Here is a 17,215-nt window from a genome sequence, read left to right on the forward strand (position 1 = left end):
CACATTTCAGTGATTTGGTGATTAAAAGAATATGAACTTTTAATATTCATTCAGATGTTTTCTGACTCTAAATTTTCTTTTGTCATTTCTCAGGTTAACAAAAGTTGAACTTGCACACATTTAAATGAGCCGTGTTGCTAAAAAAGGCCAATTAACATATTGTTGTTGACAATGTTGACTAGATTTAGCACTTTGTTTTAGTATTGTCACTTTTTAAGAATAAATCAACTGACATAGTGCAAGTGCAGATGAAAATCTGTCGACTCATATTTCCACACCACTGTCCCTGACAGTTGCTGTTTGAACACATTTACTTAAAAAGCTCCTTCTCATGTTTCCTTCTCAGAGTATGACCATGCAATGTCATAACTGTGCTTTTTTGACCAGCTCTGGCCACATCCTGGGTAGTGGAGTGGGAGATGAGATCGACCACACTGAGTGGGTGATCTGCATTAACGACGCTCCTACGACGGGGTATGAATCTGATGTCGGGGGCCACTCCAGTGTGTCCTATGTGTTCCGAAACCCCAATGAGTTCCTACGACGTACAGACAGCCACTCTGTGATCATCTTCTGGGGACCTCCGTACAAGATAAGAAAAGATCCCAAAGCAGCCTTTTATGGATCGCTCCAGAGAGTCAGCATGACCTACAGAAACATCTCCTATTTGACTGTCACCCCTAGCAAGATGCTCACATTTGATGATCTTTTCCTAAGAGAGACAGGATATGACCAGTGAGTATCAAGTGTGCTGACAAAATGTCTTTTCTTATTCTTCTTGTTGAATTATATCACATTCATATATCACTTTTCTCCTGCTCAGAGACCAATCTCACTCGTAGCTGAGTACAGGCTGGTTCACAATGGTCATAGCCATTGAGATATGTGATAACATCAAAGCATATGGGATGGTTCCACCCAATCACTGTGGGTGAGTATAACATTAAGACTCATGCTGTCCTTTTACAAAACTTCAACCCATTATTAAAACTCACAGACATGTTAAAAACCATTTCACCAGAAATGTTTTTTATTTCCCATAAGAACGCCCGGAATCAAGAAGGTGCGATACCACTACTACGATCGCTGGTGGGTTAATGAATGTGCAACATACTTCCAGCATGAGAACAGGCGAAGTCAGGGCCAACATCGTTTTATTACAGAGAAACGTGTGTTTGCACGCTGGGCAAAACAGTACAACATCACCTTCACTCATCCCAGATGGTAAAAAGAAGAAGACGATGTAAAGGATTTCATTGGTGTTTCGTCAGTGCTGATGCTTTGAATGGCTCAATGTGGGGGAAAAAAAAGAAGTACAACTCACTATCATTTCTATTAAGAGCTCCAGTAGATTTTGTTAATGTACAGGCTGTGATCAGCTGGCCTGTTGCTCTATGTGGATTTATACACCTGACTTCAACCAGATGTAAGCAGATGTTTCATTAGTTGTCCTGGCTGATTTCCATCCTGTCCATACTGTTTACTAGACAACCACTGTGCACTAGTCACACACTCATCTTTACTTTAATTCCATCACAGTACAGCAAACCAACCGGTTTGTGGCATCACCTGGCGATTGATAAACGAATAGGATTGCCTGTGACGTGTTACTGTTTTGGTTCAAATCAGTTTGATGTTTGAAGGCTCGCAGTGACGAGCTAATAGCTTCCCTCATATGCCTTAAATCAAAAATAACAAGCCTGCTTTTAAAAAGTAAGGAGTACAAAGTGCAGATACTTGTTTAAGAATTTAGGGAATATAAGTAAAAAGTTGTCAGAAAAAATGACTACTTCACTGAAGTACAGATACCTGAAAAGTTCTACTTAAGTACAGTAAGAAAGTATTAGTACTTAATTACTTCCCACCTCTACCGACATATGGCACTTTTCTAGTCTCACCCTGCCTTTAACTACTAGTCACATTTTAACAATACATTCATGCAGCATTTGCTTGAGTTTAACAAGTCTGTGATCAGACTGTCCAAAGCAGGGTTTCTTGGGACTGAGACAATAGTAGCTGACTTTGGTGGGATGCGGTATGGGTATGCATACGTATACATACATCAGGTATGCTTCTGATTAACTGACCTGAGCATCTGTCTCACTTCATTCTCATGAGAGTGGGTCCAACAAATATCAAAAGTCCACATGTAAACGCACTTATCTACAGTCACTGTGACGACTGTATTGAAAAATCAAATAATTTTCATTACTGATTAATTTTTAGTTCCCCACTTATTTAATGGCGTTTTCTATTCATAAAACACAACACAGTTTTACTCAGAGGACAAAGTGACAGCTTCACATTGCTGCTGGTTTCCTGCAATTTGAAAGTCCCAGGGGCAGGTGGGTCACACATTCGACTCAAGACTTTGCATATGACTGGTAGCATTAGCAGTCAGCAATTAGCCTGCATTGTTTTGTTTTGTTTTGTTGTTAATGTAATTTTCTGTGACATACTTCACTTTCTCTGCTATTTTGATTGGAGTGAAGATTTAAAATTGGGTGGACCCAGTACTCTTTTCAACTGCCATGCTTACATTATCTTCAATTTTGAAAAAATATGCTATTTTCACTGTTATGGCGATCTTTCACAAATCTAGCTCCCTCTCAAAAACAATATGAAAACCCCTTTACAAAAATGTGGGGAGTTATCCACTGGCTCCCAGTGCATTTTAGAATTTTATTCTTTAAAAAAAAAAAAAAAAAAAAAAAATCAATAAATGGATCAGCATGGAACAGTCTGCTCTTTCCAGTTAGGACCAAACCAGCACTTGACAGCTTCAAAACCTGCTTGAAAACTAATTTTTATTCCTTGGTATTTAGCTTTTACAGCTTTTACAACAGGGCAATAGCCCTAATCAATGCAAATAGCTGACCTGATTGGCTACCTGCCTGGACTTTTTTTTTTTTTAGGGGGAGGTAACAATGTTTAAAACAATAACAATAATAATATTTATAACAAGGTGCAATAATAACAGTGTGCAATACACATAACACTTATTCTTCTTTTTTATTTCTAAGTTAATATACTGTGTTGTGTTGTTTGTGTTGCGTTGTGATGTGTCATATCGTGTCGTGTTGTGTTATATGTAGTGCCGACGTAGGAGATTGTAATGGAATTTCTTTCACTTATGTATTAATCACGTTATTGTAATGCCTTGGTGATTTTAACCTGTCTGACACTCATACTTAAGACAAATGGTAGGGGGTGTAGTAAGGATGTTGGGGGAAACAGGAACTCCAGAGGACCAGTCTTTTGTCTCTTCAAGGACTCTGGGAGGTAGCAAGGGAGTGTGAATCTTAAGGTGTGAAACAGCTGTGTACTGCCTTTTGTTCCTGGAGAAGGTATTTAACTGAGAGCCACACTAGGCTCAGTGAGACTCTGCTGACCCTGCCCCGTGGTCATGCAGGCTCTCCATCAAGCTTGGTTTTCTGTTCTGTGTGTTTTGATTAAAGAATGTTAGCTACCGCTCACCGCTCATCTGCAGGCTTTATTTAAGTGGAAAACTTCCACAACAACAGTTTTTCCAATTTCATTGTACTACTGTACTATGTATGACTGTGCAATGACAATAAAGAATTATCTTATCTTATCTTATCTTATCTTATCTTATCTTATCTTAACGCAGACTGAGTCTTAACAGGTTTTTAGTTGTGTTCCAACCCTGGGCTACACTTGTTGTTTTTAAATGTGCTCATTAATAAACTGATTTGACTTAACATTTATTCTATCGAACAACAATTTGAAGTGTACAATAAATTTGTCAATATGTGAAGCTTGAACCTGAACATCCTTTCAGCTCCAACGGATATCACAAGATATTATTTGTAATTAAATTCACATTTGGTAAATGAGAACTTATGCCTCATGTTTCCCTTTCTGCTGTCAGGATAATTGTAATTGTCTGGCAAGCATTCATCAGTTATTTCAGAAATGGATTATTCTATTATTTCATTAATTAATTGGGTAATTGGACAAGAAATAGGAAATATTCAAAAGGTGCATGCGAACTGCCCATTAGAAATTGTCATCATTAATTCCCTTTTACTTTTGCTGTTTTGCTCCCACCACGATAAAATCACACTTCATGCACAGCTCTCTCTGTCTGTGTGTATACTTCAAGAACAAGAAAGCCTAATTTCTGCTGTTCAATGCTTAAGAAATTTTTAAAATTATGCAAAACTGCAGAATATTGCAGAATATTTTTAAGGTTATCTGCTATAAAAAGCCAGGCCAGGAAAATCTCCTTCATGTTTTTCTGGGTTTTATTCTCAGTTACTTAGACACAAAGGTATTTGCTGTGATGTGATGAAGTATGAATCCACATTTTTGCACAGATTTGGCCTTTTAAAGGCATGTGGTCCTAAACTTTTGATCAGCTGTAAAACATCCTGTTTCAGCGTTGTTTTCAATAAATTGCACGCGCAAAAAATGTTTTGTCTCACTCCCACTTCTTCTTGTTGCAGCTTAAGTGGTCTTAAACTTTTAATCAGGAATGTATGCATTGTTTATATGAAGGATATTGGGACAGACACTTATCACGGCACTCAGAGCAGGACAATCAGGAAAGGATTTCTTATTATTATGGCATGACTGACATTCTTGGAGGTAGTGGAAGTTGGGGGGGTCCAAGGGTGAGCCGAGTTGTGTAGTTGTCTTTGTGTGCAAGTGTATAAAGGAACGTGCAGCCCCACATTCCTTTTAGAGACTGCATGAATGAATGCACTCTCTCTTATGTGTACATGAAATAAAACCTCACCAATGGTTTGCCTTTTATTAAGGAAATTTTCACGACACTATCCAGATCAAAGTATTTGGCTTGCTGCAACAAAGCATGGCGGTATGAAAATTATTATCTGTAATTGCAATCAGCAGATAATTTTCCTTAGAAAACCTTTGGAGTCAAATGTGGCACAAAATTGAAATACCTGATGTGAACATTTGTATTCTACTAACTATATTTTCTTGTGTGACACCACTCTTTTTGTTTTGTTTTTACACTCCAGGGACCACAAAGGTTCGTGATATTCATATTTGCTGCCATCTTCTTCCTGATGGGACTCTTCATTTCATGTGGCTTCAACGACACAATCTATCCTCCCTTCCATGTGGACGTAAATTACACGATTAAACACACAGATCTGAAGAAATGGTCTGGAAGAGACCGCTATGTTTCAGTTCAGGGGAAAGAGGTAGGTTGCACACAAACAGCCAAACATTACAACTGTAACTGTAAAATTACAACTGTAAGAAAGTCAGGTAATCCCTCTTTAGTATGGATGATGCGATGTCCGTGTTTTTCAAAAACAATTTCACTTTTTGATTTGTCTGCTATTGAAGCGTTTCTGGATCATGTTCACTTATGGTTTCTTCTTGGCATGACTTGAAGCTTTTTTTCTGTATTTGTTGATGGCACAATGAACTGTGATCACAGAGAGTGATTTAGGTGTGTGTTGAGTCCATGCAGTCATTTCAAGACAGAATCATCCCCATTTTTAATGCAGTGCCACTCGAGGGTCATCTATAGATTTTTTAAAATTTTTTAACCCAAATGTAAATAAAATCTGTGCTTTTCATCAGTCTAAATAATGCATATTATGCAGGTGTTTCTCTTATGTTAAACATCTGCTGAAATTTTGTCCTCATACATAAGAGAAATATAACTCTGTGTTTTTTGTCTATGCATTTCTTTATTGGGTGAGTCAAACCAGCAGATCACGACAGATACTGCTAAAATATAAAACATAAATGTGCCGCCCCACCAACACACACAGCTATCACCCGTTTGTTGTTTTTATTCTTAAGATGAATTATTCTTGAATGAAGAGACACTGATTTGACACAAGTAAAAATATGGTTGATTGTGTTTATTGTTAGTTAAGAATAAGTTAAGTGAGGGTGAAAAAAGAAAAAAAAGATGAAGAAGGGAGGGGAGAAAGAAAAATGGAGAGTGATGGAGAGAGGTGGTACGAGAGAAAGGGAGAAGTGGGGAGGTGAAAAGAAAGGGATAGAAAGGAGGAGAGAAAACCCCAACAATCCCCTCTGAGCAAGCACTTGGCGACGGTGGATAGGAAAAACTCCCTTTAAAGGAAGAAACCTATTGCAGAACCAGGCTCAGGGAGGGTCATCTGCCTTGACTAGTTGGGGGTGAGGAGGGAGAAAGAAAAAACGGAGAGTGATGGAGAGAGGTGGTACGAGAGAAAGGGAGAAGAGGGAGGTGAAAAGAAAGGGATAGAAAGGAGGAGAGAAAACCCCAACAATCCCCTCTGAGCAAGCACTCGGCGACGGTGGATAGGAAAAACTCCCTTTAAAGGAAGAAACCTATTGCAGAACCAGGCTCAGGGAGGGTCATCTGCTTTGACTAGTTGGGGGGTGAGGGAGGGGAGAAAGGAAAATGGAGAGTGATGGAGAGAGGTGGTACGAGAGAAAGGGAGAAGTGGGGAGGTGAAAAGAAAGGGATAGAAAGGAGGAGAGAAAACCCCAACAATCCCCTCTGAGCAAGCACTAGGCGACGGTGGATAGGAAAAACTCCCTTTAAAGGAAGAAACCTATTGCAGAACCAGGCTCAGGGAGGGTCATCTGCCTTGACTAGTTGGGGGGTGAGGGAGGGCAGAAAGAAAAACGGAGAGTGATGGAGAGAGGTGGTACGAGAGAAAGGGAGAAGAGGGGAGGTGAAAAGAAAGGGATAGAAAGGAGGAGAGAAAACCCCAACAATCCCCTCTGAGCAAGCACTCGGCGACGGTGGATAGGAAAAACTCCCTTTAAAGGAAGAAACCTATTGCAGAACCAGGCTCAGGGAGGGTCATCTGCTTTGACTAGTTGGGGGGTGAGGGAGAGGAGAAAGGAAAAAATGGAGAATGATGGAGAGGTGGAAGGAGAGAAAGGGCAAGAGGGGAGGTAGAGGGGTGAGGAGATAGAAAAGCGGTGGAGGAAAACCAGGCTACACCACCTTATGATCAAGTGAGGAAGCAGGAGGGTCCCTCCTCCTGAAAAACCAGAAGCGTTTCTTCTTCTTTTTCAGGCACTGTTCCTGGAGCTCTTTTTTCTGTAGGATGAGGGTTTTCAGGTCTTCAGTTGTTACTGTAATTTCCTCCTCAAGTTTCTTGCATTTTTTCTCCAGTTCTTGTAATTGTGCTTGTTTTTCTTCAAGCTTTTCTTTCAGATCTTTAGATTTTGCCTCCTGTATTAGCTTTTCCTCGTGCATGTCTGTATTCCTCTGTTGTACTTTGCTGTACATGTCTTCTAACTCCTCATTTCTGCTCTGGATTTCTTGAAGCGTGCACTTTAGGTCATTATGCGCTTTCTCCAGTTCTTGCTCTTGAACCTGCATGTCATTGTTTTTGCACTTCAACTTGTTATTAAGTTCCTTGAGCTCTGCGTTCTTTCTCAGCATGTCATTGATCCTATACTGCATGCCTGAGCATTGTTTTTTCAGTTTTTCCCTTTCTCCTTCTAGTTCAATGATTTTCTCCCTCATTTCATTATGACATGCGAGTATTTCTAGACTTTTCCTTTGTAAGTCTTGGAGAATAAGTTGTGTCTTTTCCTGCATTTTTTCCAGTTGCTCTTTTTCCTGAAGAAGCTCTTGGTTTTTCTCCAATGCTTCATCAAGCTGTACTTGCAGCTGCTGATTCAGGTTGACAGCGTGTTCGAGATTCCCATGGGTCTCCAGACTAACAGCTTGTGCTTGTTGAAGCTGGCAGGACATTGTTCTTAACTCATGGATGTTCTGCTTCTTTTGTGTCAACAGGCTTACAATCCGCTGCTTAGCTTGATTAAACATTACTCCCCAGCCCTCATTTATGATGTCCACGTTGGGCTGCTTCTGTTGGTTCACGAGCATTTCCTTATGCCTTTCTTCCATGTCTTTATTTTGGCCTTCCAGTTCTCTGTATTCAGTTTCCAGCTGTTTCTTCTCATGAACCACTTGTGCATTTGTGTGCAGTGTTTCATTAATCCTTACTTGCAAGACTTCATTTTGTTTCTTCATGTTGTAAAGCTTCCATTCCATCTCTTTCTCCTTTATGTCTTGCTGTTTCTTCTCTTGAAGAAGCTCTTGGTTTTTCTCCAGGGCTTCATCAAGCTGTACTTGCAGCTGCTGATTCAGGTTGACAGCGTGTTCGAGATTCCCATGGGTCTCCAGACTAACAGCTTGTGCTTGTTGAAGCTGGCAGGACATTGTTCTTAACTCATGGATGTTCTGCTTCTTTTCTGTCATCAGCCTTACAATCCGCTGCTTAGCTTGATTAAACATTACTCCCCAGCCCTCATTTATGATGTCCACGTTGGGCTGCTTCTGTTGGTTCACGAGCATTTCCTTGTGCCTTTCTTCCAAGTCTTTATTTCGGCCTTCCAGTTCTCTGTATTCAGTTTCCAGTTCTTTCTTCTCATGAACCACTTGTGCATTTGTGTGCAGTGTTTCATTAATCCTTACTTGCAAGACTTCATTTTGTTTCTTCATGTTGTAAAGTTTCCATTCCATCTCTTTCCCCTTTATGTCTTGCTGTTTCTTCTCTTGAAGAAGCTCTTGGTTTTTCTCCAGGGCTTCATCAAGCTGTACTTGCAGCTGCTGATTCAGGTTGACAGCGTGTTCGAGATTCCCATGGGTCTCCAGACTAACAGCTTGTGCTTGTTGAAGCTGGCAGGACATTGTTCTTAACTCATGGATGTTCTGCTTCTTTTCTGTCATCAGCCTTACAATCCGCTGCTTAGCTTGATTAAACATTACTCCCCAGCCCTCATTTATGATGTCCACGTTGGGCTGCTTCTGTTGGTTCACGAGCAATTCCTTGTGCCTTTCTTCCATGTCTTTATTTCGGGCCTCCAGTTCTCTGTATTTAGTGTCCAGTTGTTTATAGTCATGAACCATTTCTGCATTTCTGTGCAGTGCTTCATTAAGCTTTACTTGCAAGACTTGTTGGTTCTTGACAAATCCATTGTGCCTTTCTTCCAGCTGTTTATTTTGGGTCTCCATTTGTCTGCACTGCTCTTCAAGTTGAATCTTTTCTGCTTGGATTTGTTTAATCCTGTCCTCTAGAGTTTGGTTTACCTGCCTACTTTCAGCAGATGCCCTTCGGACGGGTAAAACGTCATTTGGGGAATTTGGCTGTGCAACCTCGAGAGGACAGCCAGCGTAAGCTTGTGGTTTTTCGCTGTGCTTTCTTTCAGACATGTTGAAGTCTTGATAAAATGACTGTGTAAAAGAGCCAACTGTTTCAAAATGTTTCTAAGGCGTACGCTTGAATGCTGCGAACACGAGTGCTGCGAACAGGAGTGCTGCAAATAAACGGACTAAAAGTTTAGGATTGCACCCCTATTTAAGCCTTTTGGGATCAAAGGCATATATGTGCCTTTGATCTGAAAGAACCATCGTAGTATGATGTCATACGAATTAGGCTGTCACATGACATATATGAATGAGGATTCATATTGATGAGCATTCAGACTGATGCTTAATCAGTCTGAATGCTGATTAAGCATTCACAGTATTGTTCTTCGAATCTTTATTATTATTTTTCCGTACGTTTTTTGGACTCTATCTCCTTCAAAACCGTTCAACTTAGAAAAACCATTCAAACACCATTAGATTCCTCTTCTTTTGGACATGTGTGCTTGTATTTTTCTCATTTTAACATTTATATTTTTAAATTTATTCAACTTTTTTCAACAAAATTTCCCATGTATTTCAATGGGGAGATCCTTCAAATTCTCCTTCAACTTACTCCTCTTTCAACTGTATCTACTTCCACATACGTTGACATAGAGCCACCATTCAAACTTTAAAACGAAGCCAAGACGTTCAACTATTCAACTTGTATTTATCTTTTCAATATCTATTATACTTTTTCTTCAGTTCCAGTTTAAGTTTCATGATGTTTTTCAGCCGTTTCAGAGTTTATAATGGGTGTGTATGGGACGGAATGTTGGGGCTAGAGTGAGACAGCTCAACTGCTAGAGTGAGAGGAGGGGGGGAATTAATCTTAAAATCTTTTCTTAAAACTGCTGCTGTGTCCACAATGTTCACTCTACAGCCATCATTTTACCCTCAAAACGTAGCCATCGCTGTCCTCTTTCATCCAACGTGTTTACTATTGTAATAGGTGTTATGGTTCTTTCATAAATGTCACCAATGCACAGCCTCCTCCCTCCAACTCTTCCATAGACTCCAATGTTAAAATGGCTCAGAAAGTCTGTCTGAAAATCAGAAGTACAGGCGGTCTTTACACTGTCACCACATCCATATAATAAACTCCACAGGCATGAAAATTGAGAATTCAGTAGACTAGACATTGCTGCCGCTCACTGTGAAAGAATTTTGTCCATACGACTTGTACTTTTCATTTGGGAGCGATTTGTTTCGGGCTGACTTTTCTGTTCATTCTAAGCAGCAAAAGTGAGGCGCATGTCTGTGTGTATGGAGCCATTGGGTGCAGTCACTATAGCAACCAGGCTCACACCTGCCTGCTTAAGGAGCTCTGTCTCTCACTCTGCCAAGATTCATCTTAAACACTTCTCTTTCAACTGCTGCTGTGTCCACAGTGTTTGCTCTACAGCCATCATTTTACCCTCAAAACGTAGCCATTGTTCTTCTCTTTCCAACACCGTGTCTTTCAAAGCTCAGACATTTAAACTTTTTAAACTGTGTGGATCCAAGTGGAGGAATCACATTTTAGTCATTCAGTGATTTAAAGAATATGAACTTTTAATATTCATTCAGATGTTTTCTGACTCTAAATTTTCTTTTCTCATTTCTTAGGTTTTTCTAATTTACATTTAAAACTTTTTCAGCTATTTTCCAACTTCTTCTGTGTGGATGTCAGCTTTTAGCAGTTCAGCACTTTTTTTTTTCCAGGCGAAAACTTCTGTATTTTTCATTTCATTCAAAATTTTTAACTTAAATTCAGCAATTAATTCATTTCAGTGCATACATTCACATTCAAGCATTCACACTGCAGTTTCTTCAGAAAATGCACTTTCTAGTTAATAACAATAATAATAATAATAATAATAATATTATTATTATCATTATTATCAGTCTTTATTTATTCTGCCTGCTACAAATGTTTATGTTATTTTTAAAGAAAGTGTTGAAGTACAAATCCCCAAGTCCCATTTTTTGCAAAAGAGCACTTGGGTCTTGTTTTCCAAGGGTTACCTGACAATAATTTAAGACTTCAGCTGTCTGGGTTTGTGTTTGTAGTAGAACAATCAGTGTCTATACCATCTCTTAACGACAGCGTACAAAAGGACTGCCTGAAAATGTAGGTTATAACATAATCAGACTATACAGTAGATGATATGAACTTTGTCCACCTACCCATTTTATTCCTTGCAGATCCAGATGTGTTTTTGGACTGGTCAGACTAAATAAGACATAAGAGCAGTATATTAATACTGATAAAGAGCTGTAAAGCCAAATTTTGAGAAGATTTTGATAGTACAATAGTGACCTGTTTTCTTCCACTGGCAGTCACTGTAAGGGATTCTGCCGACAATTTCCTGAAAGTTAGATGTTGTGGACAGTTAGTGCAAAAACTGCTAACACAGAACACAAATACACTAAAACAAACACACACTGCATACCACAGTCTTTACCTCCCTCCAGTGTTCACAGCCTGAATGTTCTCCCTTTCGCTGGGTTCCACCCAAGCAGGCCTGACCCCCAACAGAAGGAAGAGGCATCGGGACACCACCAGATGGCAGGCAGCAGGGAAAGACAAGCTTTCCTCAGATTCCCCATTCTTCTCCCACTGCTGCTTGGAATCAGGCTCTCCCTCAGGGCTGATGGGGCTCTCCACGCTGCTCTGAAGGGTGGAAGTGCCGAATGACTCGTAGACTGTCACATTCTGCTGCACTTGCATGGCTTCCCGGGTGGCCATGAATGATTCTAGGACTTCTGCAGAGACATTGAAAGATGTGTGAAAATAAGACGTGTCATATTTCTTTCTGTGCGTGTGGCTGTGCTGTTTACTAGAACAAGAACAAATACAGTTTGCATTTCTAACCTGACAGGTAAACACGACTGCCAAATCTGTCATCGTCTGCAACCTCTTCCTGGTTGTGGTTTGCTGCGGGTGACGGGGGCACCTGCACCTCCCGGCTACAGTGTCCTACTGATTGCTGCTCATTATCCTTCCCCACCTGCTCCACTGAGGTACATGGCTCTTGCCTTTCCACATCAGGACTTTGAGGAGACTGAGAGATCTGCAGTTTAAGTAAATGCTTTAAATACATATCTGTAATTTTACCTGATAAAAATGATCAGATTGCTATAAGTTAAAAATCAATTAATGGACAGAAATGAAGCTAATCACAATTATGCAGCAGTATTTACAAAAACATACATTTTAGACAAACTGTTTACAAATTTGTTAAATGAAATCAGCATTACATATATTTAATTATACTGTAATGGTACCTGTTTGGTAGATGCTTCTACTTGTGTCATCCTTGAACTGCTTTTGAGGGTCAACAGAGCACTTCTGATTTTATAAACGGTTTCATAGACGTCAAACAGCATCTCACAGGGCTCATGGCTGTCTCAGCAGAGTAGATAAACACAGTGGAACAGGTTATACAATAATATACACTGAGACAGAAAGAAAAAGTTTGACATACTAGAAACCCCTTCAGTGTTGCCCAATACATCTTTGACTGCTTCAGTAAACTGACCTGTCCTGCCAACAGGCCTCACTCTGCAGGCCCGTGTGTTTCAGGAGAGCAGCCAGACAGCAGCGGCACACAACTTGCAGCAAACAATCACCTGAAGAGCCTCCATTCTCCCATTCTGCTATCAAAGCAATCAATACAGATCAATTTTAAAAAGACACAAAGAAAAACTTTCCACATTTTAACTAAAATTTGAAAAACATCTATACAAGATTCTGAAAATAGGAAATTAGTTCAATATAAGCTGTATTATTAACAATATACACTTTCAAAATTATACACATAAACAAGCACAAGTACCTTTGCCGTGAGCATAATCCTCCATCTTCTGCCATATGCCACCTGCAAGTCCTCTGGATGAGCCCAGTGCCAGTTCCAGTAAAGTCCGGGTTTCTTCACTCAAGCTCAGCTCTGTGAGTCTGGCATCAGTACTGCCCAGCAGCACTACCTCGGTCAGCCATGTCATGCTCGAGTCTACAGATTAAAGCAACATGTAGAATGTTAACGAAAACTGCTCAGGATTGACTCAGACTATTTTCTTTGTTCTTTAAGCATAACGATAATGATACCTTTCATTTAAAAAAGGTCAGGCTTCTGTGTGGCACAGTATCTTAAATGTATATATTTTTATCGTGACTAAAACTAAAACAATTGCCGTGACTGTAATATCCTCTTGGCCTGGAGCTATTAAAAATAACTAATGCCATTTTACACAGCTAAATGAAGGCTTTTATTATTACCAAACAGATCATGGTAATATGGTGCAAAATAAATCTTGCATTAAGGATTTATGAAGCATTTGCACATGTGAAAACCTGAAGAGCAAACAGCATGTTTTCCTACCCAGCTGTTCAAAGTCCATCTCCAGGCCATTCCTGAAGAGGACATTTGATAGCCAGACCTCTGACGCTTTCTCCTGGAGGGACAGCGGCGAGCCTTGCAGCATACCACCGAGGCAGCGGCCGACTGCCAGCGCTACAGACCTTTCCAGGTCCAACAGCCAGGCCCATCTGCACTCCTCCTCCTCCTGCGGCCCAATGCTTGTGTTTTCTTCACTTTTATCTATAAGAAATATCACTTGAGATTGTTAGATTGGTCTAGTGTAGTAATGCAGCAATCAATACTAAAGAAATACATGTCCAGCATAAATCTAAGGGGCACTGCGCTTACCTGAGCAGGTTTTCTGATCTTTCACTCCTAGTTCTTGTTCCTCCAGCAAGACTGTCTCTGGCAGCAACCTGTTGAAGTCATTGAGCTGCTCCAGCAAGCCCAGTAGATGGCTCAGCAGAGGTTGAACTGTGCCCAGGGGCAGCAGGAGCAAGGAGTACATTACTTGGCACAGCAGGCTGCCAGACACTGAATTGTATAACACCACTGGGACAAGAGGTGAGAGGAGTAAAGGAATTAAGCTAACTGAAGTGATGATAAACATAAACAATAAATATAGAAGCCAAGTAGAGATTAAAAATTGCTTTTCAGATATTTAAATGATTAGAAGGGAAGTGACTTTAATTGTGTTTTTTTGTGAATAAAAGAGCAGCAGAAAATCAATTTTTATGTGGTGTAGCTAGGTGAAAATAGCACACACTTGCCAAACACCAAAACCATTTTTCTTACCTTGCAGCTTTTTGATGATTTGTTTGTCTGGGGCAATCTCCTTTAACAATTTGGTTGATCTCCTGAGTGTCTCAGTAGCACAGGGAAGCAGCAGGTAAAGATGCTCACGAAGCAGTGCTACACTGCTGTCATCCTACAGAGCCGAAAATACAAACTTAAATGCAACTGCAATACTAAGAACACTGGGTAAAATACTAGGTTTGGTATGCCAGCACACTGTACCCAGAAACATTTAGAAATGTGTAATTCGCTTTCTACTGAAGTGCTCGTTTCTAATGAGGTACCACTCATTTTTCTTTGCATTTGGCAGAGTTCCTTGTTTACCTCTGGGCTGGAACTGATGTAGCAATGAGCGAGCAGGTGTTTGTGAAGTCCAGAAAGCAGCTGGTGAAAGTGAGAGGGAGGATCCATTTGTCCCTGACTATCACCAACAAGCTGCTTGTCGCTGTTTTTTTCCAGTTCCCCAAATTGCTGCTCCTGTGTGAAGAAAAACATCAACGGAAAGCATTAGGAAGAACAGGAACAGTCTGACTGAACAGTAAAAGTGTGCACAATATTCAGACAAGCTGCTAAAACTTAAAAAAACTACTTATCAAACCCCACTGATAGACTATTGATTAAAGTCTTTATTTATTAAAACATCCATCCATAATCTGGGTCTACCCAGGGGTCTCTTCCTGATTGAGTGTGCCTGGAACACCTCCAAAGGGAGGCAACCAGGACTAATCCTAAACCTAAGATTCCTAAACCACCTGTGTCCTTTTGACATACAGGAGCACGGGCTGTACTCCAAGATCTCTGTGGATGCTTCTTACAGCACCTTCTCTCTATGGCTGACCCCAGCCACCTTACAGAGGGCCCTCATTTCAAACGCTTATATTCGTGATCTTACTCTTTTGGTCTTAACCCAGATTTCATGACCATAGGTGAGGGTTTGGATTTAGGTGGCCTAGTAAATTAAAAGCTTTCAGCTATGCTTCATTTACCTCAACAATTCAGTACAAACACCCTTAACTGAGTTAAAAAATAAATAAATTTAGGAAAACAAAAAAAGAAAAAATTTGATATGGGAAAAAAAAATTCTAAATTAACCCTGAAAGCACTAATTTAACCTAAAGTGAAAACTCTCCCCATTTAACTCACAGACAAGTCAGACACACACAATTGCCTCTATTTCCTACCGTGTAAAATCCTATGCTAAGCAGCAGGGTTCTCAGCAGCACCTCTGCTAAGTGCAGAGGGTCACAGGCATCAACAGAGCTGGATGAAGACGGTTGTCGGACCGACAAAGGAGTCACTGGAGGCCCCAGGGCTGTCACTTCTCCAAAATTGCTGTAACCTAGAAGAGAGGCTACGTGGCTCTGGTCCTGAAGGCTGCTGAGGACCATGTCTAACTGAAGACGCTTTAAAAGACACAGAGCGAAGAAGAACAGATGGTCTAGCTCTTCATAATTTAAATGTGAATTTATCAGAAACATTGCTGCAGAGAAGTCTTAACAATTTCACTATCACTTGTTTTCACAGTGTTCCAGCAGTCTTCAACACATTGCCAAGCAACACTCCAACTAAGCACATCGATTTAGCAGACACTGTTATCTGGCTCCAAATATCCATCCATTTGTTAGCTATCCAGTTCACTGTCATTACTAAAACCAGGAAAAACTAGCAGTGAAGGAGGAATTCTTATTTAAAACAGTTTAAATACACAAAATAAACAGTGGTTAAAAATTCAATGCAGACTATTTCTAATGAGCTAAGACACAAATGTGGAAAATACACATCCTGTCACTGCAGCACTGCTAAAACAGAACCTTCATACCTGTCCTTTGGAAAGAACATTCAAACTCTGAGGGCCCTGAGGAAGGAGTGAGAGGAGCAGCTCCGTTCTCTCCCGAAGTGGAGGCAACAGCAGGGACGCACCAATAGACAGCGTGTTCAAAACTGCCTGAGGATTGATAGGAAGGGTAACAATCATCATCAAAATACATGAGATCAACAGTTAGTGCTTCCTTCAATAAATAAACAGGTTGACCACATGTGTGATTACACAGAATGGAAGCTTGTAAAACTTTTTGTCCAATGAAGTTTATACGCGTGTATATTGGAATTAATATAGTGCCCTAACCACTGATGTCAATTTAACAGCCATATACAATCATCTTAAAACCTGCAATAATACATATAACACACATCTTAGAACAAGACAAAAAATATAATAAGGTCCCTTGAATAGTTAGAAAAAAAAATAATGGTAACAGAGTTTTCTCTCTATGTTTTTAGGTCTTTACCTTACAATATAAAGCACTATGGGGGGACTGTTGCTGTGATTTGGTGCTAGAGAAATAAAACTGAAATGAATTGTTTAGTAAAAGTACTCGACTGAATGGAAATATGTAACCTGTGTGTTTCTTTTTTTAATGCAGGTTAACAAAAATTATGTAAAATACATATAAGAACTGAATTACTTGAAAAAGGAACTGGTATGAATATAAGCCTGGTCTTGGAGTGCATCCCCTGCTCCTGGCACAGAATAAATATCCATGCCAAAATATTTCATGAAACTGACTTATGGTTAAATTCAACCAGGAAGCTTGAAAATCACAGATTAATAGGGTTCTTAGTAAGCTTCATAATGTTTCGGTTTATAAACCAGCACCAGCACAGCCCTACTGCTGTACGTCACTGTAAGAATACTACAAAAATAGTCTGCTTACTTGTTGTATGGAGTCTGGCATGTCAGTGTCTATTAGCCTGAAGAGTAGGTTTCTCAGGGGCCTGCCCTGAGCACCCAGAACCATAGCACCAGTGCCTCCGGCGTGGGCCAGGGACAAGTGGATGGACAGCAGCTTCATGCACAGCAAAATAAAATGATGGTGGTCCCTGAGGCACAGAGAAATTCATATAATTTTAGTTTGAATGAAATTTC

At 40.1% G+C, this 17,215-nt stretch overlaps 1 protein-coding gene and 1 pseudogene across 5 annotated transcripts in view; one reads left to right on the top strand and one right to left on the bottom strand.

Moving 5' to 3' along the window:
* Positions 1-17,215, bottom strand: part of LOC116331850 (probable E3 ubiquitin-protein ligase HERC1) — a 58,695-nt gene that overhangs the window by 33,286 nt on the left and 8,194 nt on the right. For 4 of the 5 annotated variants that reach the window (XM_031754667.2, XM_039614890.1, XM_039614892.1 and 1 more), the window contains exons 13-26: positions 17,004-17,169; positions 16,109-16,234; positions 15,471-15,692; positions 14,614-14,766; positions 14,290-14,422; positions 13,843-14,046; positions 13,516-13,734; positions 12,973-13,146; positions 12,676-12,793; positions 12,422-12,539; positions 12,009-12,207; positions 11,599-11,899; positions 11,454-11,502; positions 11,321-11,366 (exon numbers count right to left, since the gene is read on the bottom strand). In XM_031754667.2, the coding sequence (XP_031610527.2) occupies positions 11,321-11,366; positions 11,454-11,502; positions 11,599-11,899; positions 12,009-12,207; positions 12,422-12,539; positions 12,676-12,793; positions 12,973-13,146; positions 13,516-13,734; positions 13,843-14,046; positions 14,290-14,422; positions 14,614-14,766; positions 15,471-15,692; positions 16,109-16,234; positions 17,004-17,169 (2,228 nt within the window). The remainder of the gene's footprint in view (positions 1-11,320; positions 11,367-11,453; positions 11,503-11,598; positions 11,900-12,008; positions 12,208-12,421; positions 12,540-12,675; positions 12,794-12,972; positions 13,147-13,515; positions 13,735-13,842; positions 14,047-14,289; positions 14,423-14,613; positions 14,767-15,470; positions 15,693-16,108; positions 16,235-17,003; positions 17,170-17,215) is intronic. The other variant, XM_039614893.1, reaches the window with a different exon arrangement.
* On the top strand, positions 185-5,126 carry LOC120441121 (annotated as a pseudogene).

The sequence above is a fragment of the Oreochromis aureus genome, linkage group 7, assembly GCF_013358895.1.
Source record: "Oreochromis aureus strain Israel breed Guangdong linkage group 7, ZZ_aureus, whole genome shotgun sequence".
Taxonomy (NCBI): domain Eukaryota; kingdom Metazoa; phylum Chordata; class Actinopteri; order Cichliformes; family Cichlidae; genus Oreochromis; species Oreochromis aureus.